Source organism: Chaetura pelagica, unplaced genomic scaffold (genome assembly GCF_000747805.2).
Source record: "Chaetura pelagica isolate M959 unplaced genomic scaffold, ChaPel_1.0 scaffold3, whole genome shotgun sequence".
Lineage (NCBI taxonomy): Eukaryota > Metazoa > Chordata > Aves > Apodiformes > Apodidae > Chaetura > Chaetura pelagica.
In genome coordinates, this window is record NW_009952974.1 from 15,688,800 (window position 1) to 15,716,238 (window position 27,439).

The window sequence follows — 27,439 nt, forward strand, 5'->3', positions numbered from 1 at the left end:
CACGTGCAATTTAATCCATACAGGTTACTTCAATAATTTCAATAACAGGATATGACAGCAACATTTAAATTTTAAAAATTGGTTTCTAAATGTATTTCAGGATGTTACTGCTACTTGTTGTCTGAGATCATTATTTCGGTGATCACAAAGACCTCATTGAATCTTCTGTTTTTCACAGATGCAGAGTCTTATGAAGGCACAGATCTAATTGTTCTCACTTTCTAACTGTTCTCTGTGTAGAATTTCTCTGATACCTTTTAGAGGTTGGCTTTAAACTGGAGTGGATCTGGGTCAGATGCATACACCTCAGCTGCACTGTTAGCCAAGAGAGGATGAAGTAACAAGATACAATAATCAATATAAGGATATGTTAAAGTAGTCATGCATAATATGAATGTTCTGGATATTGGCATCAGTGAAATAACAAATACCTGGTTCAGGGAAATAAAAACCACTCAATTCTAGTGTGTGCATGTAATTTGCAACATCTGAAAAAAAGCAGTTGTGTTTTCATCAATAATAGTTTTTCCTTTCTTTTAGGAAGAAAAACAAATATATTGTGAAGTATTAGATAAAGAAAATCATGCAGTGAAGCTTGAGTGCAGTGTTGGTTATTTATATGTAGATCAAAAATCAAAGGTAAGCTATTATGAGGATTTTCAGGGGGAAAAAACCCCCGTTTTTCAGTATCTCTCCTTTGTTCCCAACTAATTTCTTTCACGATGTTGGTATCTGAATCTCTCTGCTACTTTTAATAGCAGTTGTTTAAATACTGTCTGGAAGTATTCACTAAGGGACAACATTGTATTATGCATCAATTGATTGTGCTTGGCTTCCTAGATCAGTGAGCTGATTGAGGCTGTGAACAAATGTGTTAGGTCAATAGAAAAGGAGTAGAAGACACAAAAAGCAACAGTATTCTTAGTTCTGAATTTCTTTAGAGGATGAAACTATAAATTAGTTTAATAAAATAATGTTATTTAAACTGTGCTAAAGCCATACTATCACTTGATATAAATAATATTTTATTTGTTCTGCAGCTGGATTTTAGTTTCCTCTTGGATGCAAGCTCGTTTACCAGAGCAGAAGATGACCTCAACATCATCATTAACGCTACCTGGTAAAGTCTAAGACGAATTGCTCCATGAAAAAAGTATTACTAGCTTTGGAAAACAGAACAGGGGAATGCTGGGAAAACTTAGCAAAGCACAATTGCAAGAAGACATATCCATTGCAAATCTGTAGAGAAAGGGAAGTTACAGAAAACCCAGATAAGAGCTATTTAAATAGTTAGCTGGTTTCTGCATGTATGGTTGTTTTTTTTTAATGCTGACACGTTGTTACCAATAGAGTATTCTTAATTAGCTGAAGGATCTGTTTAATATTATCTATAGAAATCACATATAGTATCTGATGAATTATTTGATACTAATCTTTCTCTCATATTTTTATAGTAAAAATGAAGATGGGAACTTGTTGCTGGATAATATGCTCACTTTAACTATACCTCTCAAATACGAAATTGAGTTAAATACTCATGGGTAAGTCAGCTATTGCTACACCTGCACTTCCATAGAACTTCCATAGTCTTGTTACTGTTCTAAATTCCTACAACTTTTAAGCAAAAGTGTTATATAGCTGAAAAATCTTGGGAATAAGATGGCACAGCTATCCTGGGGTCTCACCCTACGCTTCTAAGATTTTTTTTCCACTACAGTGAGATGAGACAAGTTGTGTCTGTGGTGCTTCAAACTTGTCTCTTCACAGACTAATATTTTTTAAGAACTGGAATATTTTTAATAGAAAGAGGTATTTAATAAGAGTACAGCAGATCCTCAGATTCCTTGCTTAACATGGGCCATATTATGGGTTTCTTGTGTGGCATTGATGGAGCATAGTTTTAGGTAGTTTTCTGATTCATCTGCCTTTGTGAGAGGAAAGAGTACGAAGGTAGAAGACTTCTACTCAGTGCTCCAGACTTACTTAAATGCAAATTTGGGTATTTTCTTAGAACCAGTCTTACTGGATATAGTATGGAGCAGAAAGTTGTACTAATGATATATAGCAATTCTATTAATTAACAACTTCTAAACTCTTGTAGATTTGTATCACCAGCTTCATTTGTTTATGGAACAAATGAGAGAGAGTCACCAGTTACATGTATGAAGGAGAATATCAACTTCACTTTCCATGTAAGAGTTTTTCTTTGTAAACTCTATTATCCTTGTTTTGAAGGTTAATGCTTAGATTTCCAGTGTATCTACTAACAGTCTTCACAGTCAATAAGGGAACTTCTTAACAAGGGCATAATAAGCAACTTCCATGTATTAGTGATGGGGTGTGCCTGTTAATCCCTCTTTGAATACTTTATTTTGGTCTGGACTTTCCACTGCATGGTCTGAGAAAAAATACTTAGCACAAGCAGGATTGAAAGTGGCAGAGCAGTTCTGACTTGCCACCCAGAGATAGGAATACAGGCTGGGGAGGACATGGTAGAGGGCAGCCCTGTGGAAAAAGTCTGGCAGCACTAGTGGATCAAAAGCTGGACATGAGCTACCAATGTCCAATTGCAGCCCAGAAAGCCAACCACATCCTGGGCTGCATCAAGAGAGGTGTGGCCAGCAGATTGAGAGGTGATTCTGCCCCTCTATTCTGCCCTGGAGCACTGCATCCAGCTTTGGAGCCCCCAAAACAAAAAGGACATGTCCAGAGGAGGGCAACAAAAATGATCAGAGGGCTGGAGCACCTCTCTTATGAGAGCACACTAAGGGAGTTGGGGTTTTTCAGCCTGAAGAGAAGACTCTGGGGGACCTTAGAGCAACCTTCCAATACCTGAAAGGAGCCTATAGGAAGGCCTGTTCACAAGGGCATGTAATGATAGGACAAGGGGTAATGGTTTTAAGCTAGAAAAGGGTAGATTTAGGTTGGACGTGAGGAAAATATTCTAATACGAGGGTGGTGGATCATTGGAATGGGTTGCCTAGAGAGGTGGTGGAGGCCCTATCCCTGTAGACATTCAAGGTCAGGCTTGATAGAGCTCTGAGCAATCTGTTCTAGTGTGAGATGTCCCTGCTAATTGTAGGGGGGTTGGAGTAGATAACCTCTAGAAGTTCCTTCCAACCTGAGACATTCTATGATTCTTCCATTAGGAAACACTTTAAAAGTAATTATCTTACAGTAAGCAAAAGGAACTAGAAGCTCCTTATAAGAGGATCTATGGGTATCAGATTTGTCTTCAGTAGATTAAAAGCAGGAATTAGACATTAATCTCTCCTGGTTCCTTTTGCACACTCCTGGAAGGCAGTCTGTATGACATCAGGATAGTCATCACAGATTAGCACTTCTTACTCATGGGGTTCAGGGAGGTGATGGGTTCAGTAAATCTGCAGAATGAATGAAGCAAAAGAATACAACTCCTAGCAGAATCCACCTTTGTGACAGTGTAACAATGCAGGTGCTACTCCATTCTGTGAAGTTTTATGCATTTATACTGTATTTATTTAGTTAGTTACTTAAATAGCTACCATGAATTAAAGCTTTAACTGTTTAACATTCTTCCCCACTAGGTTATCAGTGCAGGACCAAGCATGGCTCCAAATACAAACTTAGAGATAACAATACCTAATGCTTTTCCACCCGATGACTTCAAATTATTCAACGTGTTGGATATCAAGGTAAGCACAGGTTACTTAATATAAGTTTATTAGCTATATGAATTACACGAAAGAGAAAAGCAGAGAACATATTGGGTAACTCTTTAAAGACTAGTCCATCAGTCTTAAAAATTTAATATCAAATAGAACATTCATTGTTATTCTATCATGCAGAATATATAGTATAGGCTTTCCTTTGAAGAACATGAATATTCATAAGAATCAGCTAAAATAGGATGCAGGAGATTCCTTTTGTCTACAATATGCCTAACTATGCCTACAGTAGTTGACTCAAATGAGCACAACACCCTCAGGCCCCTTTCTGGTTTAATCACATCTCCTTCCTAAAGTGTTCTGTGTAACTCTATGTACACAGAAACTTACAAGTTTCTTAGCTGTAGTGAAGCAGAGTGAACAAGAATAGGATCATCTTCAGCCCCATGTGTTTTAGGATTCTGGAAGAAGAGCAGACATTCCTTTTGAGCTTCTTGCCTTTCAGGAATCTGGATTCTGACTATTATTAGATGTTCAAATTCTAACAGTGATGATCTTATTTTTACTTCCAGACAACAGCTGGACAGTGCTTCTATAATCAATATCCTAGAAACTGTCTTGCAGAAGGAAAAAATGAAAACATATTAAAGGATCTTGTCACTTTCTTTTCAAAGCCTGCTAGGAGACTAATGGTAAGGTCTGCATTGGGCATCAGTGGGAATAAATGACTATGAATGAGCCTTAAGGCAGTGGTGTATCTTAAATTATGATGTCACCAGAGCAGTCTGCCAAGAATTTGTGGTGGGACCTGTGATATGTTCAGTGTAGTCATAAGTAACTTTAAAAAGAGTGAACTGAGGTGAGAAAGTTTATTAATGATGTGTCACCAACATCAGTGTGGGTGACGGTCACCTAAGAAAAGCTGCTGGAGGTTTATATAACCAAAGGAGTGGGCAAATAGAATGGCAGAAGAAATTTAATAACAAATTGAAATAATACCTGTGGGAAACACAGTGATAATTTTAATTACATGAAATATGCAGATAAAATATTTTAATTGTCTTTTCCACATCAAAATGTGCTATCAAATGTAAGTAATAGGAGCCAGGTTGAAAAAAAAATGAAACACAACAAAAGTAGTACTCTTGGTAGAACTTGTTACTAATGTGTGCTATGGATGCTAAAAATAAGTGAGTTCCAACTAAGACTATACAAGTTAACGGGACTGGAAGTCATTTAGAATTACAAAATATATGGAAATAATTTTTGGCTTGGCAAGTTCTTAAGAATATTTTGGAACATACTGTACATGCCTGGCCTGTTGGAGCTCATGTTTCTCCATGTGCTCATGGGCTCTGCTGCGGATCAGCTACTTGACTACATAGTCCAAACCAGAATGCTATTCTGTTATTAAATTTTTGAAGGTTTGTTCTCCTAGAAATCTGTGTCCTGCAACTTGTGTTTGATAAAGTACAGTGGTTTTTACACGTTGATCTTAATAGAAGTTGGACTTTTTTAATATGTTAATTTAGGACTTTAAGTAAGCATGCTCCAAGGTACACCAACAAATGATTGAGAGCCTGCACTAGAACAGCTAATCAGAATTTAGGCATTGCAGTCTTGGACAAAAAATGTAATCATGTACAGGCTTGCTTTTTTGTCTTCTCCAAAGTTGAGTAAAATGGTGCATGACTATCAGTGTACATGTGTAAAGGTCAATCCATTATACTGTTTATACTGCATATCACATTGTCATTTATCATTCTTGATAGAAAAGCTAATGTGAAATAACAGTGTAAACCAAAACCCATATATCCAAATTATGACAGTTGTTATTTTTCAGTCAAAAAAATGGGATTTTTAAGCAAAATGTCCTGTTGTCTTCTATAACAAATAGGTTGGTCTCTTGTACTGTCCTTTAGCAACTATGGATTGACAGTGGTGGATGACAACCTAGAGTTACACCCTGACCTTTAAAGAGCAAACATGGATCTTTGTTTTATCAGTTCCTGAGTGTCTTTAATACCAAGATGATAAGGTTGATAAACTCAAGTCTTATTTTTTGTCTCCCTTTTACAGTACTGTATGAAAAATGACAGCCTTTGCTTACAAATATATTGCAAGCTTGGAAACATGGAAAGTGGAAAAGAAGCAACCATTCAGCTACATCTGGAGGCTACTCCTTCACTTTTAGAAATGGTAACACATTGATTTTCATACTTGAGGGGAATATTTCAAGGCATATTGGCAGTATACTCTGATTAAAAATTCTATGTATTTATGTATTTTTGCAAATACTATTATTAAATCCATGCATTTTAAGTGTTACCTATTTTGTGTTTTTAATGCTAAGTCTCGAGGTGATAGATGAAAAATGAAAACTACTGAGTAATATGTATTTTAGATTATCATTGGTTTATAGTATGTATTGCTTTCCCTATTCTGGCTGGGTTATGTAAGATTGGGATTTAATTTCAACTCACAATTGTACTTTTCTAAGAAAAGCAGCATGGATGTGGACTTACCTAAAATCCAACTGGGCTGCACTCCAGCTTCTGGTACTAATTTGCTCTGTGATCAGAAAAAGGCAGCATTGTGTGTGTGAGATTCTGTTTCTGTGAGCAGCTGTGTTACCAGTTTTGCTGAGTAGGAATTAATGTGTTTAAGTTATTTGTTTAAAGATAGGATTATTTTATTTTGTATTTTAAATCAGGATGATGCATCAGCATTGAAGTTTGAAGTAAGAGCAACAGCCTCACTTGAAAATAATGCAAAAGTGATTGAACTCTATAAGGACAAGCAAGTTGCGTATGTAAGTATTCTCTTATTTGTGATAAAGTTGTTAAAGAACAAAAACCAACAGCAGTTAAAATTGTGGAATGCTATACACAGGCAATGATTGTAGTAGTAATTACTTAAGAATGTAATTAATTTTCCTAGTTTGTTTTAGTATCTTGTAGGGCAAAAAAAAATCAGTTAGCACTAAATTGATTTTCTGCTTTTCAGGTCTATTTGGAAGGAGTGCACCACCAAAAGCCAAAATACCGTGTTACGGTGCTAATTATTGGAATAGGCTTAATAGTTGGTGTTACCTTGTTTTTGCTTCTTTCCTTTATATTATGGAAGGTAGGTTTGCAATGCTTCTCAGTTGTTCTTAAGTCAGGAATCTTTGGATCTGTTAACACAGGTTAAAGGATAAATAATATTTTATGATCTGTCCTTTCTAAAGAAACATGATGCTTTATATAACTTGTGGTTTTTCAAACTATTTCTCCATTTTCATTTTATCTTCTGCATATTCTACACCTTCTGTTACTCAACACTGCAAGCCCCTTCTCAAGTTTTCTAGATGGCATCTTAAGTTTGCAAATTATTTATATAATTTTGCAGTATCAAATGGATCATCTTTATAGTGCTTCACATTTAATATCATTTGGCATGTGGCGATTAATAGTCTACAACATAGATTCATGCCACAATAAAATGTGTTAGATTTTAAACTGCAACATAAATGCTAAAAAAATCCCGTGCATAAAGAAAAAATACTACAAAGGAAACAGCTTCTCTGACAAGTGATTAATAGACTGTTAATAACTTATTTATCCACATGTACACTTTCTTCCTGCTTTTTTTTTTTTTCAGTGTAGAAAATACATTAATTTAACAGAAAAGTTTTATTACCATTTCACATAGAAAAAAAAAAATCAATACTGGATTTTGTGGACTGTTATTATCACGTGCCCACATGTCCTTACACCTTGCAGAGGAGTATCAGCCTCCCAAAAAGTAAAAGCAAACTCACTTTTTTGATTGATGAGTAACACTAGATTACATGGCACATCGAAGCAAAGGGAAATACCATTGTTCCTACACAATATATATATGCATTTTATTTTAGTTAATGATTTATGGTTTAGATTTTATAGCAAAGATGTGCTAACAACAGATTCCAAAATTATGTATTTCAGATTGGCTTTTTCAAAAGGCAATACAAACAAATCCCTCAAGACAAGAACAGAAGAGACAGCTGGAGTTTTACAAGTGGAAACAAAGAAGAGTAAGATGGCATATAAACATTTGATTTTAAAATGAAGAATTTCAAATTCAGGTTAATTCACAGGAGAGACACCAGTGACAAGAAAAATGGTCTTGAGCCCACTCACTCTTACAAAGTACATTTTATTTTTTTAAACAGTATGGAGAACTACACCTTAGAGTACTGCTGTTCTTCTAATATGACAATTGTAAAGCAGTTTGTTTTGAAGTCTCACGGTAATATTTGAAATGCCACATATATATATATATCTGGTTTCAGTCAGACAGAAGAACACTAAAGATAAAGAAAATAATTACTTACCAGAAAGAAGAATTTGTTGCAAGTAACAACATTTGGCCAATCCTGGAAAATAAGATCTCAAACATATTAGCATGAGTTATTCTATTCATTTTCAAATTTCAGTAATCTTTGATTAGACATTCAAGAACAAGTCCTCCCTCATCTTGCTTTGGCTGTGTTACAAGGGTAAATTAGCTTAAACCAGTAGCGGGGTGGTAAGCAGAGCACGCGGATGGAGAAAGCAGCTACAGAAGCTCTCAGGCTTCTGAAGGAAACAGTGTAAATTTGGCTTCCTGAGCACAGCCAACACACTGCAGACTTAGACACCACCAGGCAAGCCAGAATCACAAAGGTCCAAGGTGGATTCAGAGCAGGGAATTGTGTTGGGTAGGCTGGAGATGCAGCACGGAAATCCTTTCAGTTGTAGAAAGAGGAACATGTTGGAGATCCTAAGTTGTAGCCATCTTTAACATGGTACTTGCAAGTGTGACAGAATTGGTTGTTTCATCCTCTCCTCAGTTATTGGTGCCATGACGTTTTGGATTTCTCCAATGAAATAATTCTCTGTGGTTGTTGTGTTTTTTTTTAAAGCAAGTATTTATTTTTATTTATTTGAAGATTTTTCTATTATACTTAGCATAGTAGTATTTAGTACTGGCATTCTTCCAGGACCTGAAAAACAAAAAGACTTCACGAGGACAAAACAGAGAAACACATACCCAACTGACTCCAAATGCTAACCTTACTGGGCCAAATTTTATCTTTCCATGTGCCACCTTTAATAAGGAAGTCATTTGCAGAGCTAGCTTGGGTTCTTGTGAAGTTATGTGGTAAATACCATCCAAGCAGGCATCCTCAGAAGCCACTCAGCAGAAAGACAAATGACTGGATAGAAACATGGTTCAAACCACTGCTCTGCTACTACAGGAACTTTCTTCGGCTAGCTAAGTTTGCACTGCCACCTAGCTTTGGTGAAATAGTACAAGCCAGGGGAAAAAAAAACATTACTTTGCTCCCCAGAACAACTGGAGAATGTACAGCTTCTTCAATAACTGCATTTATTGCAACAGAAGTATGCAATACAGCCTTTCTTGCCATGCCTTCAGTGTCCTTCTGAACTGCAAGGAGAAATGAACAGGATGTATATGTACTCTTGGAAGCTGCACCATACGGGAATTTGCTTGAGACTCAAAAGTGCTACCAAGTGCCTTCAACAAGCACTTTTGCGTGTTTGGTGACATGAAAGCCACATTGACTACAGATTCTAAAGGTATTGGGGACCATTTTGTAATTTCCTTTCACTTCATATGATGCCAAAGATGTGGATCAGTCTAAAGTAAATTTTCTCTCTAAAAATCTTCTGTAATGCAAGGACAAATGAATGTGCATATATATATCTTTTATTTTTTTTTAAATCAGGTATTTGAAGAATGAAGTATTTTGTTGAAAGTCATGAAAATATACACAAAATGCTAATCTCCAAAATGGCTTTAGTGAATTTTTTTGCACTTTAACCAAACTATCTTTGAGCAGAAATTATGTTGATATTACAGCATATTGTGAAAAATATACCTCAAATATTGGAAGAAGCATTAAAATAGTTTTTAGTACAAACAATGCAAAGAAGTGAAACTAGAGCATTTTATTTATCTTTTAAATAATTTACATAAGGCAGTAAATGCAGTTAGATTGCCTTGAAAAATTGTATACTTCCAATTCAGATTTTCTTATTAACAGTTGTTGGCTGCCTGTTCTTAGAATATAATGCAAAATTCAATTAGCTTTTATAAACCAGGTTGACAAAATATAAATGTACAATGTCCTTATGGTGGCAAAATTAAAAAGTAATACTGAACTTCATTTTATTTAAAAGAACCCCAACAAGTTAAGCACATGAATGCTGTTTCTTCTGCAAGTTAATTATTTTTTAGTTATGTAATAAAACCAGATAAATCTACTTAAATGTAGCCAGAATCTCTTTCTTAGACAACTTTAGTTTGAATTGTCTTAAGGTGAAAATATTTGATGTGATACAGTATCAATTATAGTAGCTTAACTGGCAACTACTCACCGTGACTCAGAGAGTGGGTATGAACTGAAGTGAGAGGTTTCCACTGGATATTTTCCCCATGAAGACTCAGGTGCAGAATGGTTGTCATTGCCATCCCTGGAGGCCTTAAGGCTGGACTGGGGGAAGTCTTGAGTGACCAGATCTGATCTCAGCTGGACCAGCTCTGAGCAGGCTGGCTGGAGCCCCATCAGGGCCTCATCCAGCCCAAAGGATGCTGCAACTCTGATCCTACTCTGCAGCCACTTAACTCCAGTGCAAAGAGCAGAATGAGCTGTAAGATTCCTATAATAATTAATTGCCTATGAAGCCTGCATCCAATTGTCTATGAATTTGGCCTTTACTACTGGCCAAGTTTGCAGAAACTGCATGAGATATCCAACAAGTAAGAGCTTGTTCTTAGGAGACTCACAATCATCCACAGTACTTTTTAGGTGCAGTGTACTTCTCACAGGTAAACATTTCTCACAAGCAGTATTTTAAGTCAAATAAAATAGAGTAGCTATAAATCCCATGTAAACGCTTAGAGCCTTCGTTTAACAAAGTTTTAAATGACTGGGTTTCACATTATACTCAATTGCTTACTGAAGAAAGAACTTAAAGCAACTCATTCTCACCAGGTAATGCAGCTTTCATACCATTATTTGTCAGCTGCCATCTGAAAAATTCATAGATAAGTGACCAGGAAAACACTCATTATCCCCATGGTCCTGCAAGATGGACAAACTTGCCAGTCTGCTACTTTTCACCATCTCAAAGAAAGCAATTTCCCAGAAAGAAAATGGTCTTAATATGATGTAATCTCAAATACATAATAAATATTTAATAAGTTGCAAAAACCCCACACATTATATTTATGCTCTATTCTGCCTTGGTGAGGCCGCATCTGGAGTGTTGTGTCCAGTTCTGGGCCCCTCAGTTCAAGAGGACAGGGAACTGCTTGAAAGAGTCCAGCACAGAGCTACAAAGATGATTAAGGGAGTGGAACATCTCCCTTATGAGGAAAGGCTGAGGGAGCTGGGTCTCTTTAGCTTGGAGAAAAGGAGACTGAGGGGTGACCTCATCAATGTTTACAAATATGTAAAGGGTGAGTGTCAGGAAGATGGAGTTAGACTTTTCTCAGTGATGACCAGTGATAGGACAAGGGGTAATGGATGCAAACTGGAGCATAGGAGGTTCAATGTGAATATAAGAAAAAACTTTTTTACTGTGAGAGTGACAGAGCCCTGGAACAGGCTGCCCAGAAAGGTTGTGGAGTTCCCTTCACTAGAAACATTCAAAACCCACCTGGATGCGTTCCTGTGTGATGTGCTCTGGGTGACCCTGCTCTGGCAGGGGAGTTGGACTAGACTTTTGAGATCCCTTCCAACCCCTAGGATTCTGTGTGATAAGGAAGTTAGAAAAAATTAAGTCAACTTTAAGTTATTTATAATTACTTTATTCTCAGCAACAAAAACTATGCTGCATTTCATTTTAGTTCTAGGATAGATAAAATATTTTCAAATATCTTTGTACAAAGAGTAGTCTTTAAAATACATTTCAACAAAGAAAAGCCTTATAAGACATCAGCATATTCTTTTATATTACTGTTTGACTAGAAACAATTTGAAAGTAAACACATTAAGGCAATATTAAAAATTATAACTAGAAATTTAATTACTTGATTAAATAATTAATCTATATTTCGCTACCATTCTTCAGCATGAGGTGGTACCATACCTCCACTCACCAGCTCTTTTTGTACTGAGTAACTCAATGACATGGATAGCAGCAGCAGAATTACGAGATATTCTAGCTTTTGCAATAAATAAAAGTAATTTTAAAGAAAAAATATTTTCCATTCTTATGGACACTTCTCAACCCCTCTATTTATGAGAGACCAATATAATCAGTTTTCATTTTTTCTTATTAAGTTTAGCAGTTTCTTTACAGTTAAATACAATCTGATAAAAACTTAAAACCAGAAATACTACAGTTGTCCTGGTTAGGCTTCTGCTACAAGAACTGAATTCAGTGAGTGAAAGACTGGGACCCTGGAAAGCTGTGCATAAAAGTGAGAAAAGGTTCCTGTCATACAGAACTTGCAGTGTGTCCCTTCTATATGCAACTGCATGTTGCTTGGGAACTCTCCAGGTCATCGGTGTTCACTCCATAGAGATTAATAAGTTGAGGATGCACCCTGTGAAGTGAGGAAATCAAGCTTTATAAATTTCATTATCTTTTGCCATGAATGCACTACTTTTGGGGGGCTGGAGGAGAACAAATATATATAAACTGCTATATGGAATAAAATCAGGTGAATTACATTTTGACAATTAAATAACTAAAGTAACTATTCAATCATCTTTAGAAGTATCTATAATATATCCTATAACATCATCTGCCTTTTATGTTACATGCCAGAGCTCTGTGCCTTTGATTAATCCTGTCTGTATTGCAGAAGAACGATCCACCACTCATTTAATTCCACTGATAATCCTCCTATTTCCCTATGTATTCATAGTCTTTCTTGGACCCTAGATACACAGACTGTTCTCAAGCAGCACCAAGTTTCCCACAGTTGAATGACTACACATTTTTATTAACCTTACATACACTGCTTTCCAAGCAGGAATCCCTATTCCAAAAGGAGCTCCTCCCAAGGATTCACGGACCTTTATGTACATCTGTTCTCCTTTAAGAAACAGAAGAGTATAGTAGCAGGCAAAAAGAAGAGAGCAAGTGGAGCTGGAAGCTGATCAAGCACCAGGAAGTCCATGTGGATCGTAACAAACCTTTCCAAGATGGGCACAAGGCAACAGGGCAGAGACCAGAGACACGACAAAAGGGCCAGACTGTGCAGTGTACAACAGTACTATTCTTACAGTATTTACAACAGCCAATTTTGGGTGTAATCTCTATTCTATACAGATATAATACATTTAAGATTGCACTGCTATCTTACAGGTATAAAGCCCACAAATATAATACTGAACCTTACCGAACATGAACTTCTGATGCTTCTTCCATTAAGTCTCCATCTATATTCCAAGGGTAATTTCCTTCTGCAGAAGCAGCATTCAAAGATGTGTTTTCTTTGTCATCAAGCCCACTTTTACCCCTTGGCTGTACTTTTACTTCTTGAATGGTGTAGGTCTCAATGAAGGGAAAATTGAACTAAACCAAACACAGATATGTATTAAATGAAGGTGAAAGATAAAGGTGGTAGCTTAGCAACAGACTGGATTACTTGAAATAAAAAAAGCTTGCTTTATTTGTTTGTCAAGTAAATGGGAACACTTAAATCAAGCTTTGACCACATGAGGCATTATACATTCCAACTTGTATATAGATTACCGTGCTATTTTTATCTTAAATAGTGCCTCAGAAAAACACAGTAGTTTTCTATTTGCACTCCCATATCAGACTCACTCAGTTTGCACACACCAAAACAGCACATGCTTTCAGAATATGTGAAAGTCCAATCAGATTCTTTCCTGTGCTCTGTTCATCATTACCGGTGTTCCTGTCCTAAACAAACCTAATTAAGACTTCTAGTAAATGGTCATTTTAAGTTTAAAGGAAGGGCCACATCTCCTCGTCTAATTTCTAAGTACAAAAGAAGAGAGAAAAACAAAGCCAAAAGCATATCTGGAAAGCATGAACTGTTCCCTAAATGCAGCTGTTGGTGCTGTCACATGGAATTGTCATCCATCTCTTCCCCAAACTCTCTGACTATGGATGAATTCAAACCTAAGTCTTCTTGTAAGTGATTTCACCTAATCCCGAAACACATTTCAGCGAGTACCAGTGTGCTTAGGCTAGGTATTTAGGACAGCACAAAGGCACTGCGTTTGGATGCTTCATTTTTCTCTTCAAAGACAGAATAATGACCACAATTTTGAAACGCAGTTCTGCAAACATTCAAAACTAGATGGTATGCATACCTACGGTTACAATCCACTGCTACCAGCATAGCATGCAGTGATCTGCTGAACTTACGGTCTCCACTTACTTCTTACAAATAATTGCATGATAACCCCCAGTCTGTGTTCTTGATCTCTGTACTGCACAAAATTTAAACACCACGTACATTTCCTTTATTGTGGCAAAAGGGCTTTACACCCATGAAACTATAGTACAACACAACTACAATCAAACCAGAACAGATGGGCTGAAATAGGCTAATTGGTATTAGTCTAGTGACTTAAAAAAAGAAAGAAAGAAAAAAAAAAAAAAGATAAAAAGGAGGCTAATGTATTCTGACAGGAAGCTAAGTCTCCTTATGATGATGCTAACATCAACTCTTGCAGCGTGTCTACCTTCACAATTAACTTATTTTTGTAATCACCAGAAACAAATTACCAGTACCTGATTTTTTACACTGGCATATCTTTTCAGGTGTTTTATAAACTCTGTTCGAGAAGTATTTTGTACAACAATTAGAGCCATGCTGCCATTATTCAACCTGAAAAACAGACAAATTCAGTTCCCCCCCCCAGAAAATCATTAATTTGGAAGTTTTAACAGGCCCTTCAAAAGTCTAAATTTTAAAGAAAAGCTGCTAAGACTCAAGTAATAGAACAGTCTCAATGTATTCTCAAGTCTTTTTGCAAAAGAAGACCAAAAACCAAAGACCAAGACCACCTTTTATAGATCAATATAAACTACACAATTGAGGTGATTTAGCATTTATGTATTTCTAACATAAAATGTAATAATAGTTCTCGGTTAATAGTACTCAATATCCATAATTCATTGAACATAATTGTGGGGAACGGTCCATCTTCTTCCCCCCACATAAGACTAAACAAAATATATGTGGCTTAGTAGGACCCCTGTAGCAAAGAAAACTTCTCAATATGACTTTCATCAACATTTGTTTCTACATTGCTTTCAAGAAGCCAAATTCTACCAGATCAGTCAGTAACTTTGAAGAAAAATACCAAACCAATTCTAAGGCACCTTCATTCTCACCTAATAATTGAAACAAACCAGACTCATTCCATAAACATCCCTGAGTGTTGGAGTTTTTTTATAAACACACACACACATTCTCAATATGACTTTCATCAACATTTGTGTATTTTTTTGAGGAAGCATGCTGTATTTCATGTACAACTACAGAGTTTGTACTTCCTGTTCTGCTTAATAGTCAACTGGTTACATCAAGAAAAAATATTTATCAACTGGTTACTGTTTTGGTCACCACAAAGCATACTCTTCACAATGTGCTATAGGCAAAATGAGTCAATGTCAACAACTAGATTACATACTCATTTGTTTCCCAAAAGCCTGCATGTAGAAGCTGCATTTACCAAGTTCAAGGGGGGGGAAAAAAGAAAAAAAGTGTGAATTTCACTTCCTCATAACAGGATAAATATTCATACTTCATTTTTTGTTTTTGGCCATAAAACAGAAGATGAGGGGCACCCTTATATTTGAAAACTAAAATAAAATCCAAGAATGAAGTTCCTACATATAGCCAAATCCTATGACAGATGACTGCTCAATGACTACTACTTAAGTCAGACTTGCCAACTAATTTAATCACAGCAATTATCCACTCATTATTCTAGTTAGACTGCTTGACCTTATTTGCCTGATCCAAAAACTGATTACAATTTCTGGGATTACTGAGTCTGCTGCAGTCCATGCTCCCTCCCCCATTCCAGAGGGTCTAGACTACCTAAACACAGGCTCATATTCTAAGAATAGCCAAGGTCTTAAGGTAAGATGTCAGAATTTATAGACATGACTAATTCTCTAAACCCCTACTGACCTCGTATTAGGTGCCAAGCCTCTTGGTGCCATTGAACACAGACAAGGGATTGCCATAATGCTCACATTCAGGAAGTGGCCCTGAATTTTCTGCCATTGATCCTTGCTACCTAAATATAACAGAGTAATTCCACATTACTGCAGTTTAACCAGCCACAGCTCACTTTTAAATAATCATAAAAGCAAAAACTCACCCTTTTTTCTAATTTTCTCTTTCTTCTTCCTAAAAGGGTGGAAACATGTTGGTAAAATAATTAAAATTAATTTTAGTACATTTAAGCAATGAAAAAAAAAGTAAGATCTCTATGGAAGAAAGGATTAATGGAACTGAACAAGCCAGTAATACTGAGTGGAAGATTGCTTTTTAACAAATCCTCTATAAGCTATAGGGAATGTTCTACAAAGTACAAGTTTGTGGTTCTGAATATCTTTATTTATGGAGATTGTTTTACCTGATGATTAAATCAGAAAATAATTAAGAATTTGTACAGCTTTATCATCGTAGAGACATTTTTGTAGCTTTGGAATTGTTTGACTCTGTTTTACTTACCTGTCATTCTCATGAGAGTCTTCCTGTGGAATCTGTAGAGGTAGAAATGACAATTCACATTCCTCTGGTCTAGAAGAGACATTTACAATCATGTAAATGAATATTCTGACTGCTAGACAGACTTCTATCGAAGTTAAGATGATTTTAAGGAGATACTGAACATATAGAATTGACCTCCCCTTTAAATTCTAAGAGGGATACACATCATCTTTGAGTTTAATCTCTCTACAATTAAGAACCCAAGATAGCTAAACTACTGTTGCCTATATTTTTACCATGTTAATTACTGCATTTTCCTCAGAAAAATGAAAAACAGTAGAAAATTACAACAGTTTATGACATACTTGAGATCTGCCAGTGTTTTGATAAAAGCAAAATCCTTCCGCTGGTTGGAGGGCATCCAACGGTGCTTTTCAGCTAAGGCCAGAGTCCTGGCACCAAAGCCAAACATAGCTGAGAACCCAAACCGCAAAAGCTTGCTTGGAGTACTGAAACTGCAGACATCTACTGGTTGAATATGTCCTACAATTTCAAAGATAAAGCTCAGAAATTACAAGCAACATCTTTATTTCACACCGAAAACAATTTACCATTTCTTTTTCACCTAAGTAAGCTGCATGGAGAAACTCCAGACTCTTCTTACTTTAGGAAGTCCAGTTTCACTAATGGAAACCAGAATCAATCCAGATATAATTAAAGACTCTGTAAAAGTAGTAATTTCTGAGATCAATGCTCAGATGTTTCAAAATGTTAAAAAGTTATGGCAAAAACTCAGCTACTTCATCAGGCTGCAAAGGGTCTTAAAAAAATTTCAGATTTTCAACAATCTGTATCAAAGAAAATGTAACATTGCTAGATAAATATTTGCAGCCATTTCACTAAATATTTGTAATGACTGAACATTGTACTGGAAGAGATATGGGAGCTCTCAGATGTAGGTTTTACACGAATTTCTGTTTCAATTTCAGAATTTAGACAACCAATTCCATTCAAGATTGTGTATATAATTTTTTTCTGCAACAGAAATTGGGTAGTTTCCATTAGATTGAGTGTCTCTGATCAAAAAACAGTTTCAGATTTTGCCAGTAAAGGCTTCTGTATTGCAATCTAAGAAATAAAGTTAAGGCTTGTCCACCAATGACTAAAAGTGCAGAAAATAGATACTGAAGTTGGACCTTACCCATTATTCTCTTTATTTGGGGGGAAAAAAAAGGCATCCTAAAGAAAAATTACTCTGATATTAGTATTAACACTGCTTAACTAAGTATTTGCTATTTCCTAAGACCTCAAAATAAAGTTTGCAACCATGAAGTAGCCTTTCCTTTAGCATAATTACATTTTCACATTCAAAACCCCACTTATTGTGCAGACCAAATGGTAAGTGATACATTTTTTTTCTCCTAATAAAGCTTTCTTATGGAAACTGTTGGTATTTAAAATAAATGTACATAGAACAAAAAAGATGAATGATCCTTTCTCAGAAATATTTTCCCGAAAATTCCAATGCTAACCACTCCCTTGAGCTTCACACAATCAAGTCTGGAAAAGGTTAGTTTTTGCATTAAAAGAACATCAGTGATAGGGCATGAAGGCAGAAACTAGACATTATTGCATGGCAGAATTCTGCTCCCAGAAGATGAGGTCCACAACCTTTGCTGCTACTACATTCAAAGAATCATAGCCTCCTTTCCAGAACGTCATAATTCAGGATAGGACCATTTGGGTTTACAAGTCTTACAACATAGGTTACTATGATAGAGCATATTGGTATACCTTTATTAAACCACTGCTTATGTCAAACTTGTAAATGCTGTTTCATTATTTAAAATCTGATAATATATGTAAAAAATATGTACCCATTACAATGTGCAACGTTGCAGTCACTGCATGCTTAATGCCATAGAGAGTGTGGGCCAAAATATTAGAGGTACCTGTAAAAGCAAACAATATATTGTAAAAATAAAAGAGATACACAATAGCAAGAAAATTATATGCAACATTGTTGAAATGAAGAAACTGACACAATTACTGCATTTTCATTAAAAAATTAAATAAAACAAATAATAAAGTCCTGGTAAGAGCAGAAATGCCGGAGTATAAATTAAGACTTCCAGAGGTCTATAAAATCCTCTCTGCAAATTCATTGGTAAGCACCATAAAAAGCGGGGGGGGGGGGGGAGAAGTTTTACAAATTTATTTAAAAGAACAAACAAACAACCAATCTCCCTAAAAATCACTTCTATACCTAAACACTGTACTGAGAAATTGTACTAGAAGGCAGATTATCTAATAAGACATATTCAGCAAATATTTTTAAGTTGAAAACAGCCAGTGTAAAACTTCACATTTCCCAGTCAAAATTCTACTAGATCTAACCTAAGCTGCTGTGCTTTTGCAGGCTACATTTTAAATAAGAGATAATAGTGAATAATATTAATTACTGCATTCAAGCTTTACATATGAGAACACATTCATGACCGAAAGAGAGAAATTGTTGACTTGCATTCAGTGCATTAAAATTGACCCATCTACCTTGTCCTTGTCATTGCCTGGAGGTTGACAGACCAGCTGTACTGCCAGCTACTGGATAGAAGAGATTAATTTATTTTTAAACAAGAGAAGAAGTAGTAAATCAGCTGGTAAATTCTGGTAAATTCTGCTTTAATGAATAGGACATAAAATGCTGTTATCAGCTAACTTTCAAGTATCAATTTATTTTAAAAATCCTGAACAAGGAATGGTTGTCTCTTTCCTAAATGGGTACAGTTTAAACATAATTTCAAGTTGATTTTTCTCATTGATCATGTGCCTGATGTTTCTTAGCCACAACTCAGGGCCACAGGATTCACTTCTGTAAAAATAAAGATTCAGTGACTGCTACCAAGCAGGCAGAACATTGACCATCTTCATTAAAGGATGAATAATTCAACCGAAAATGAGTGAAAATAACAAAAATTACAAAAGAACAATTTAATATTCCATAAAGGAATTAGTTAAGACTTTCAAATAATTTTCTTGTTGCTTGAATTATTTAATGTTACAGCAGCAATTCTGGATGCAAATTTGCCTTAAGTTTTATGAAAGTATTTAAACTTGTTCAAAAGTGAGGAAGATAAGAGAGGAACAGGAAAAATGCTCACATTTTAAACAAGAGACACTCAATATTTAAATAAGCACTTTAAAAATATCATGTACCAGACTGAAAAATTATTTTCATCCCAAAACTCAGCAATCTTTGCTGTCACATTAGTGGTAGAAAAAATGACTAAATTTAGAATAGCTGATGGACATAGTTACAAAGGTCTTACAACATCCTGCCATTCTTATTCAGGAGTATCTGCTTTCATTCTTTTCAATAATTTTCTGAATAAAAATATGTAAAATAACTGGTTATTGTATCTCAGCATCTCACAGAGACTTGTTACGTCCTCAGAGCAACTTAGTTAAAGTAATTCAAAATACTCAGAACTTCATGGAAGCCTTCGTAACACCAGAGAGAGGAGCTCTGAGTAAGACTCTCTAGGGTCCTACCATGTGAAGGAAATAAGTGAGGTACATCAATTAAAATAACAGCTACAAAAGTCTGAAAATAACACCTCCAGAGGTACATGGAAGAAATCAGATTATGTACCATTTATTCTTTGAAAAATTAAAAAAATCATTTCATTCATATATTTCTCATAATTTTGCAGGTGACTAAACTATTAATTTCCTCCTTTTCTGAAGAAATGCAGTTTAAATAAACCCAGAAAATGGAGATTATTAAGTATTTTGAAAGAAAATTAACCTGACAAGTTCAAAAGCTAAATGCAAGTCTCTGCTTTTTTCTCCCAAAAGAAAGACTCTGTAGATACACTAACAGAAAGTGCAGTTTATTAAGAATATTACAATTTCAATAATTCATATGCCATAACATATATCCAACAACTCAACTAAAAGGAATTTGAACTTCTGTACAATATGCATAAAAAAAGGCAAGAATGTAGCTTTAGATACTATTTACTAAGCAAATTACTGAGTTTTTAAATTCAGTGAACATAAAGTTCTATCACAAACATGCAGGGACAAAAAAAAAATAGGTTTGACCTAAAAAGCAATTCTTCACAGAATATTACAAGTATAGGCCCAACATCATTTCATGTTTGAAAGACTTACGACATTTAACTGCTAGGTTCAAGTAATTCTTCTTAGCCAGTTAAGTTAGCTAAAGAAGTATCTCAAAAATGCACAAATATTTCCTCCAGTCATTTTTTCCAACTCCTATAAACTATTATAGGAAGCTGTCCAAAAGAAGGGAAATCACACACACAGAGCAGCTTATTATAAGTCATGGAAATTGTGTTTATTTCCTCTAAATTGACATCAGGGAGGTTGTTATTCTGGAAAAATATTTTTCTTTGTCATTGAAGATCAGTATAGTAAGAGTAAAAGGCAGAAGATACTTCTGATGACCAGGCTTGGTATGTCTTAAAACCAGGATTCCTCAACGTAAGAGTAATTGACCGATATGGATGGCAGCAAGGTAAGAGCAGACCACAGCAGAAGTCAATATCAATCTTTACACTGACTTTAATGAGAGTTAAATCTCATTCTTACGAAACAGGATAGGCACAAGTAATTGCATCCTCTTAAATATGTGGAGCTCATTAACATTTGCAGAAGTAAACAAGGAAGCAAAACATCACCCCTTCATGGCTCCTGCAAAAATAAATCAAGTTCTCCCTGGGTTCAGAAACATAAGTAATGCACCCACCCTTCCACAAGTTGGAGATCTAGAACACACAGTTTTGCAGTAGCAAGTACTATCACCTTCTCTAAATATTCTGTAAATTTTGATCCCAGTAACAACTGAACTATGTTTTATTACTTAGGTCCTTTACCTGCAGGATGCCACACACACAAAAAAAAAAAGCTTAGAAACAGAGCCAAAACAATGACAGCTAACATACAAAAATTACTAGAATATAAGCTTTGTTGATTCAAGTGGTGATTCAATGCCATTATTTATCTTCCCAAGTAATCTAAAGCTTGTTCTCCCCTATGTACACTCAGAATATTATTTACCAATAACAAGATAGTTCCTTAAAACACAATCACATAACTTCAGAGACTGATAACCTTTGATGCTCATATATGAGCATCACCTTTTTAGCTCTCACTCTAACTAACCAATTTATTGCAAGATGTTTCATCAATGCATCTCTCCCCACATTTTTTTAAAACAGAAACAAAGAAGATTTTATTATTAAAAAATATACTTGTGTTAAAAATATTAACCCATTTTCATGATATTACAAACAACATCCTACAACTACCTTCCTCTGTAATGAGCAAAATCATCATAGTAAGGACAAAGTATCTGCAGGTCATGTAAAGCAAGACTGATGAAGGTACCGAACAGACTCTGTAGAGAAAAAAATTGTCCTTGGAAGTGTAAGCACTTCTGCAGTACAATTAACTTAATTAACCAGACAACATGAATATTCATAAGGCTGTTAATGTCTCCCCCATCCAAACAGATAAATGTGATGTAATGACTTCCTAGTCAAGCATAGCTAAAATTCTGATGAAAACTGCATAAACATTTTGGTTCTTTGCATGCAATATCACAGATATTGACAGTCCCTCAGAAATATTTTCTAAATTAATTGCAAATAATGAATTTATTTAAATGAACCAAAAGGTTTCCAGTCATCAGATACAGATTGTCTCTTGTTCTGTAAGAACTGGATAGCTTTTTTCATGTCCTTCCAGTTCCCCCTCCCCTTTCTCCCATTCTCCCTCCGTACAGTTTCTTAGCAGTAGTTCCCATAGCAACAAACACTCTTGCTAATGGCCAGCAATACAACTGCAGGCTTCCCCACATCTCATCCATTTAATTTGGACCAGAATAAGGCAGCTCAGGAGAGTATTTTACTAAAAATATACTCCCCTCTGGACCTCTCTCTTCAGGCAGTAAACTGTTTCAATAGCTGACACTTCCTATCAAGTTGGCTGAAACTTCAAAATGCTGTCTAATAATAATATGGTACAATGGATTTCGGGGGGGGGGAATTAACTGACCATTGAGCTCCATCTTCTCCATGTACACAAGTATCATACTTATCTTTTCCCCAACCAACTACTTTTTGGCATATCAATAATATGGAAATAAAATAAACTATAGATTATCTTTAAGAACCTATTAAGGAGTTTCTCACATTATATTCTATAAATTGTCCTCATCCTCTTTTAACAAACTCGAAGGCATTCTGTGTAACAAGCCATACAGCAACTTTCTGAGTATACAAATCCTTTTTGATCATGATATATTTGTCTCTAACTGAAGAGAGTGAGGACTAATACTTAGGCACAGTGACCCAAGCACACCCAAACATCATGGAGTCAAGAGCTGGAGAGATTCCATCTCAACACCATCAAGACATTGACAGCAATTGAACTGACAAGTGATGATCCAACTACCATACTAAAATTCATTTGCTTCATGTCTTCAAGATACATACTTTCAAGGCTTTTTTTAACTTGAAGAAAGTTAGCGTAATCATGCATTTTTACAAGCAACTAGATGCTGTCTTAATGTTGCTTTTAGAAGTGCAAAACAAGTCAGAGCACTCAAAACCTGCTCACTCAGTTCAGAGGGGCTTGCTCTTTTTTTGTAGAAAACTGAAAACAACTATTTGCTGTTCACCTGGCTCCAGGAATTCTTCCTTACTAGTTATAGACTGAGAAGGACAAATACAAAAATTGGAAGAAAAGACACACACACCCCAAAATGAACAAAAAAAACCCACATCACAAGATCTGAGTACAAGTTATTAAAGGAGCAAGAGGGTTTTTCAAAAGAGATGCATACAAGTTTAGGTCTGTAGAATAAAGGAGCATGAATACAGCCTTGTGTGCACATTTGATATTTTTTTTTAATATCATCCACAAAATCTATTCCTGGACACAATTTAAAAATAGACCCTAAGCATGAAACCAACTGAGAATCCTGCCAAGAAAACTGCAGAGAAGCAAAACAGTATGGCTTATATGAAGGAAATTCTAGAAAAAGTTTTCATTTGGTATTGGTTTTGGCAGCAAATAATGGCAAATCTTGATGTTTGCATGGATCAGCTGAATATTGTGTTAGTTCTCTTCTGCCCAAGTTTCTTCCTTTAGGCAAAGAGCTCATCTGTGCCATTACCATAATAATAATTATTTAAAATCTTGTCATTTGTAATCAATCTAAATCACTAATTTAGGACATTTATTCAATAGCTCTCTTAAGCAACTAAAGCTTTAGCACCAAGAATTGTCTTTCGTAGCCAAACTATAAAATATGCCAGAGGGACTTAAAACAGATGATTTAGAAAATAGAACAGTACCTCTTAGTCTCACCTGCGGGTATTACTCCAAGAGGAACTGGTGCTCTGACAGGCGATCGTACATAGTCTGTGTCTTTTCCAGCATCTATCTGGGCTTTAAGCAGTAGACCATGAGCAACTTCACTGACAGATCCATCTCCACCAACGCAAACTACCCTATTACAAAACAAAATTGCCAAACAGTCCAAAATAAGCTCTTCCACAGCTGAGCAAACAAATGGAAGGTAGTTACCATACACCCTATATAAATAATATTTCTAATAGCTAAAAAAATTCCTTACTTCAAAAAAATAGAAGCTACAGCTTCAGTGAACATTAACTAACAAGATCAGTGAACATTAACTAACAAGATAAAACATGCTTCTTTCTGATTTCTTCTGAGTAGAAATGAATCTGTTTAACAACTTACAAAGTATTTCTTAATTTATCACACATCACGCACATGAAGTCATCAGAGTTAAGAACATCCTCAAGTACCTCATTGGAAAAGTTCTTTAATTCTTCCAGTGCTAACTCACAAGCATTCCAATACTTTTTAATTGCCCTTATAGTAACAACTCACCAAATATTACAATAAAATTAAAATACTTGAAAACAGCTAATTCCACACTCTATGCAGACAGTTGAGGGATTTAGCAAGGTATAAAACCCTAGTGCCAGCAATCCTTTGCATGGACGTACTTAATCACTGTTTCTGGATCACGCAATTAAACTCCCACCTGCTGTGGCTACAGAGAAGAATGCATTTGTCTGAAAAAGCTCTTTTACAGTGAACACTCTTTTTTGTTTGGTTGGTTTGGGTTTTTTTTGTTCTTGTTTATTTAAGTAATTATTAAAGTGATTCACCAAAACAGTAATGTATTTGAAAGTTAAGTATTTTTAAGGTAAACACATTTTAATGATAAGAATAGTAATAGTACACTCCAAGCATTTACAATACAAATGTCAAATTGACTTCAGGAAGCATTTAAAATATCTTATCCATTTATTTATATGGAAGCAGTTATGAAACTGTCCAATAATTCAATCAGATAAAGCTGGTAAGATCTTTAAAGACAATACTCATTATGTTCTTAAATGCTACCTCTGGTCCTTAATATTTTTTTTTAAGTTCCTATTATTATTTCCTAGCTATTTTTAAATTTACACATTTTTAGGAATGTTTCCTCCGGTTAGCTAAACACAGCCCACATTTGAAAGAAAAGTATATAGCAACATTTTGGAGCACATTTTCCTGCTGCTTATCATCATAATCAGGACTCATATCCTGCCTTTTGTCTCATTTTTGGTTTAGAGTAGATTATTCCTAGGCTTAGAAGTTTCTGCCACAGCAGCAAAACCATTTAATCTTTGTAGTCTGATAAACTGTACACCTGGAAGGACTTATGTAGATTGTCTTTCAGCTATTAAAACTTTTGAAAACAGATATATTTTCTTCTGATTTTGGGGGGCTGTATTTGTTGTTCTTGGAAATAGATGAAGAGTCCAACTAATAAAAATTAAAATACTGGTACTTATAATGTTTATTAATTTAGCATTAATAACCAACAGTTGCCTTTTTTGGCTGCAAATAGAAATACTGTCAGGGACCAGGGATTCCAAAGCTAATCAGCAAGAACCTGCTACATAAAACGAGTAGAAACTGTTGAGCAAACAGATTTGCCTAAGACCTTGACAAAGGCTTCACCAAGGAAGGAACATCTGTCTAACCATCAGTGTAACAACCTGAGACAAGTTTCTTAATCAACTATTCACTGAAGTAGGACTAACCTGGGCTACTCTAAACAATATCCATAATACTTCAGGCTCCTCATTAGGGAAGATACATATGCATGTATATTGTGTATTTCTGTCACTATAGAAACAAAAAAACACAACGAAGATAACAGAGTCACAAATGCACTCTATTTGTCACCAAGGCTTGGGCCCAAGGTGGGGTAAAAAACCACACTGCTAAGTTGGCAAAGTACCTTAATTTCCAGTGTCGGTGAGGAAAAAATAAAGTGGCTAACAAAAAAGGTAGATTAATGTTGTATATGCCTATTACCTTGCAAAACAGAGTGGGAACTGGAAAAATCAGAAAGAAGAAATTATATGTAGAAACAAAGTTTTTACAAAGAATTAAAATACAGCAGTATCACTTACAGAAAGCACTTTGATACAAGCTTATGATTTACTATTGCACATCAGAAGCTTCAATTTACTCCATATGTTGTTTAAGATGGAAGGAAACATAACTCTCAGAAATTCAAGATCTGAAATTATGGTTGCTATACCACTTAGATGCTGTGACAAATAAAAAATTGTTACATCTTGCCCTTTATACATCTTTACTTGAATTAGCTTCCATCTGAAATACGCTCTGCTTGAAACACATGAGCAGCAGAGTAACAACACAAACCAGCGTGGCCTTCAGCCCACCTCAAACTCACCTCCAGCCACTTCCCAGCTCAGGCAAGTACATCTGCCTACATGAACTCTGCTATGTAGAAAAAAACCTCAATACCACATACAGTGCCTTCCACATCTGAAATGAGGTAGAGAAGTGCTATTGTCTTTTCTAAACAGGGAACTAAGTCATAGATAGACTTGAACAAAACTAGACAGGAAGCAAGGGCAAAATGGTAAAGGACTGAAGCCTGGCCAAGCTGCAAGCAATGCTGCTGACTAAAGTGTAACTTCTCAAGACTTAATGGAAATAGTGAAAAGACATGATGTCAGGTGGCTGTTAGAATTCCTACAAGTGTGATTTTTCATCAGTAGTTGTGTAATTTCATTGTCGTGGTAATAATTTTCAATTCAAACCAGATCCCATTTATTTTCTGGTTTAATTTCCAATAAACCAAAATCGGCATTAAAATTTTATTTGGGAAACACTGAGGTGCTAGAGAGCAATGAGGAAGTCACAAAGGACTTCACAGTAACAATTAAAAGTACACCATAAACCTTTAACCAATTTGAAAGAGAAAACATTCTCTTCCTGTTCTTAAGAACAACTCTAAAGATAATGGAGAGGAGAAACACTAGTGACTACTATTGACTTAAGGGTTATTCTCTTCCACCTTCTGTTCCTACTTGGCCTGAGCTCAGGACACTGGAGAAAAGTCACACAGGAGAAATACTCTATTGACTCTACTCAATGATCAAAGATGAAACAACCCAAATATGACTCAGAGTACAAGGGGTTTGCACAAGAAGATACAATCCAAGCTTTTTCCTCTCAGTCTTTGTATCTGCTTCCCAGGATAAACTGGTTCCCCAGCTAGCAGCCCAATAATCGTGTCTTAATTAGAAAGAAATTATCCTTGCAATCTGGAACGCATACTTACATTTTCTGATATATTTTCTCACCTAACTCTGTGATTTTCTAGAGCTAATATAAATGTATTAGAACACAAAATACTATGTAAGTACTATGTAATACTTGGATGGCTTGTTCTATATTCCAGTAAAAGCTGTAAGACTTTCACAGTATGCAAAAATACTTTTACACATTGTTGAATCTTACTATTGAATGATTAATGTAAAATGCCAAAGACTGCAGGATTAATCCACATAACAAAGCCTTTTTAAAATTATTGAACAAATATTTTCAGTTTTGACTTCAAGAAAGCTTGAATGTTTTGTGTTTTTTTTAATGAAAAACACTGAACACACACATTACTTTTAGATAAAATATTGTCCTTAAGAATCATTTTAATGGATGTAGGG

At 35.5% G+C, this 27,439-nt stretch overlaps 2 protein-coding genes across 2 annotated transcripts in view; one reads left to right on the plus strand and one right to left on the minus strand.

The window, feature by feature from the left end:
* Positions 1–7,708, plus strand: part of ITGA4 (integrin, alpha 4 (antigen CD49D, alpha 4 subunit of VLA-4 receptor)) — a gene marked incomplete at its 5' end in the record, with an annotated part of 34,046 nt that extends 26,338 nt beyond the window's left edge. The window contains 10 exons of the mRNA XM_009996326.1: positions 541–639; positions 1,041–1,120; positions 1,455–1,541; positions 2,102–2,192; positions 3,567–3,674; positions 4,220–4,339; positions 5,727–5,846; positions 6,361–6,459; positions 6,654–6,773; positions 7,616–7,708. Of these exons, the coding sequence (XP_009994628.1) occupies positions 541–639; positions 1,041–1,120; positions 1,455–1,541; positions 2,102–2,192; positions 3,567–3,674; positions 4,220–4,339; positions 5,727–5,846; positions 6,361–6,459; positions 6,654–6,773; positions 7,616–7,708 (1,017 nt within the window). The remainder of the gene's footprint in view (positions 1–540; positions 640–1,040; positions 1,121–1,454; positions 1,542–2,101; positions 2,193–3,566; positions 3,675–4,219; positions 4,340–5,726; positions 5,847–6,360; positions 6,460–6,653; positions 6,774–7,615) is intronic.
* Positions 7,709–12,041: 4,333 nt separating this feature from the next.
* The window catches only part of CERKL (ceramide kinase-like), a 61,031-nt gene continuing 45,633 nt past the window's right edge, over positions 12,042–27,439 (minus strand). The window contains exons 5-13 of the mRNA XM_009996327.1: positions 23,742–23,884; positions 18,218–18,292; positions 16,706–16,883; positions 16,362–16,430; positions 16,006–16,034; positions 15,813–15,921; positions 14,402–14,498; positions 13,032–13,207; positions 12,042–12,230 (exon numbers count right to left, since the gene is read on the minus strand). Of these exons, the coding sequence (XP_009994629.1) occupies positions 12,149–12,230; positions 13,032–13,207; positions 14,402–14,498; positions 15,813–15,921; positions 16,006–16,034; positions 16,362–16,430; positions 16,706–16,883; positions 18,218–18,292; positions 23,742–23,884 (958 nt within the window). The 3' untranslated portion in view covers positions 12,042–12,148. The remainder of the gene's footprint in view (positions 12,231–13,031; positions 13,208–14,401; positions 14,499–15,812; positions 15,922–16,005; positions 16,035–16,361; positions 16,431–16,705; positions 16,884–18,217; positions 18,293–23,741; positions 23,885–27,439) is intronic.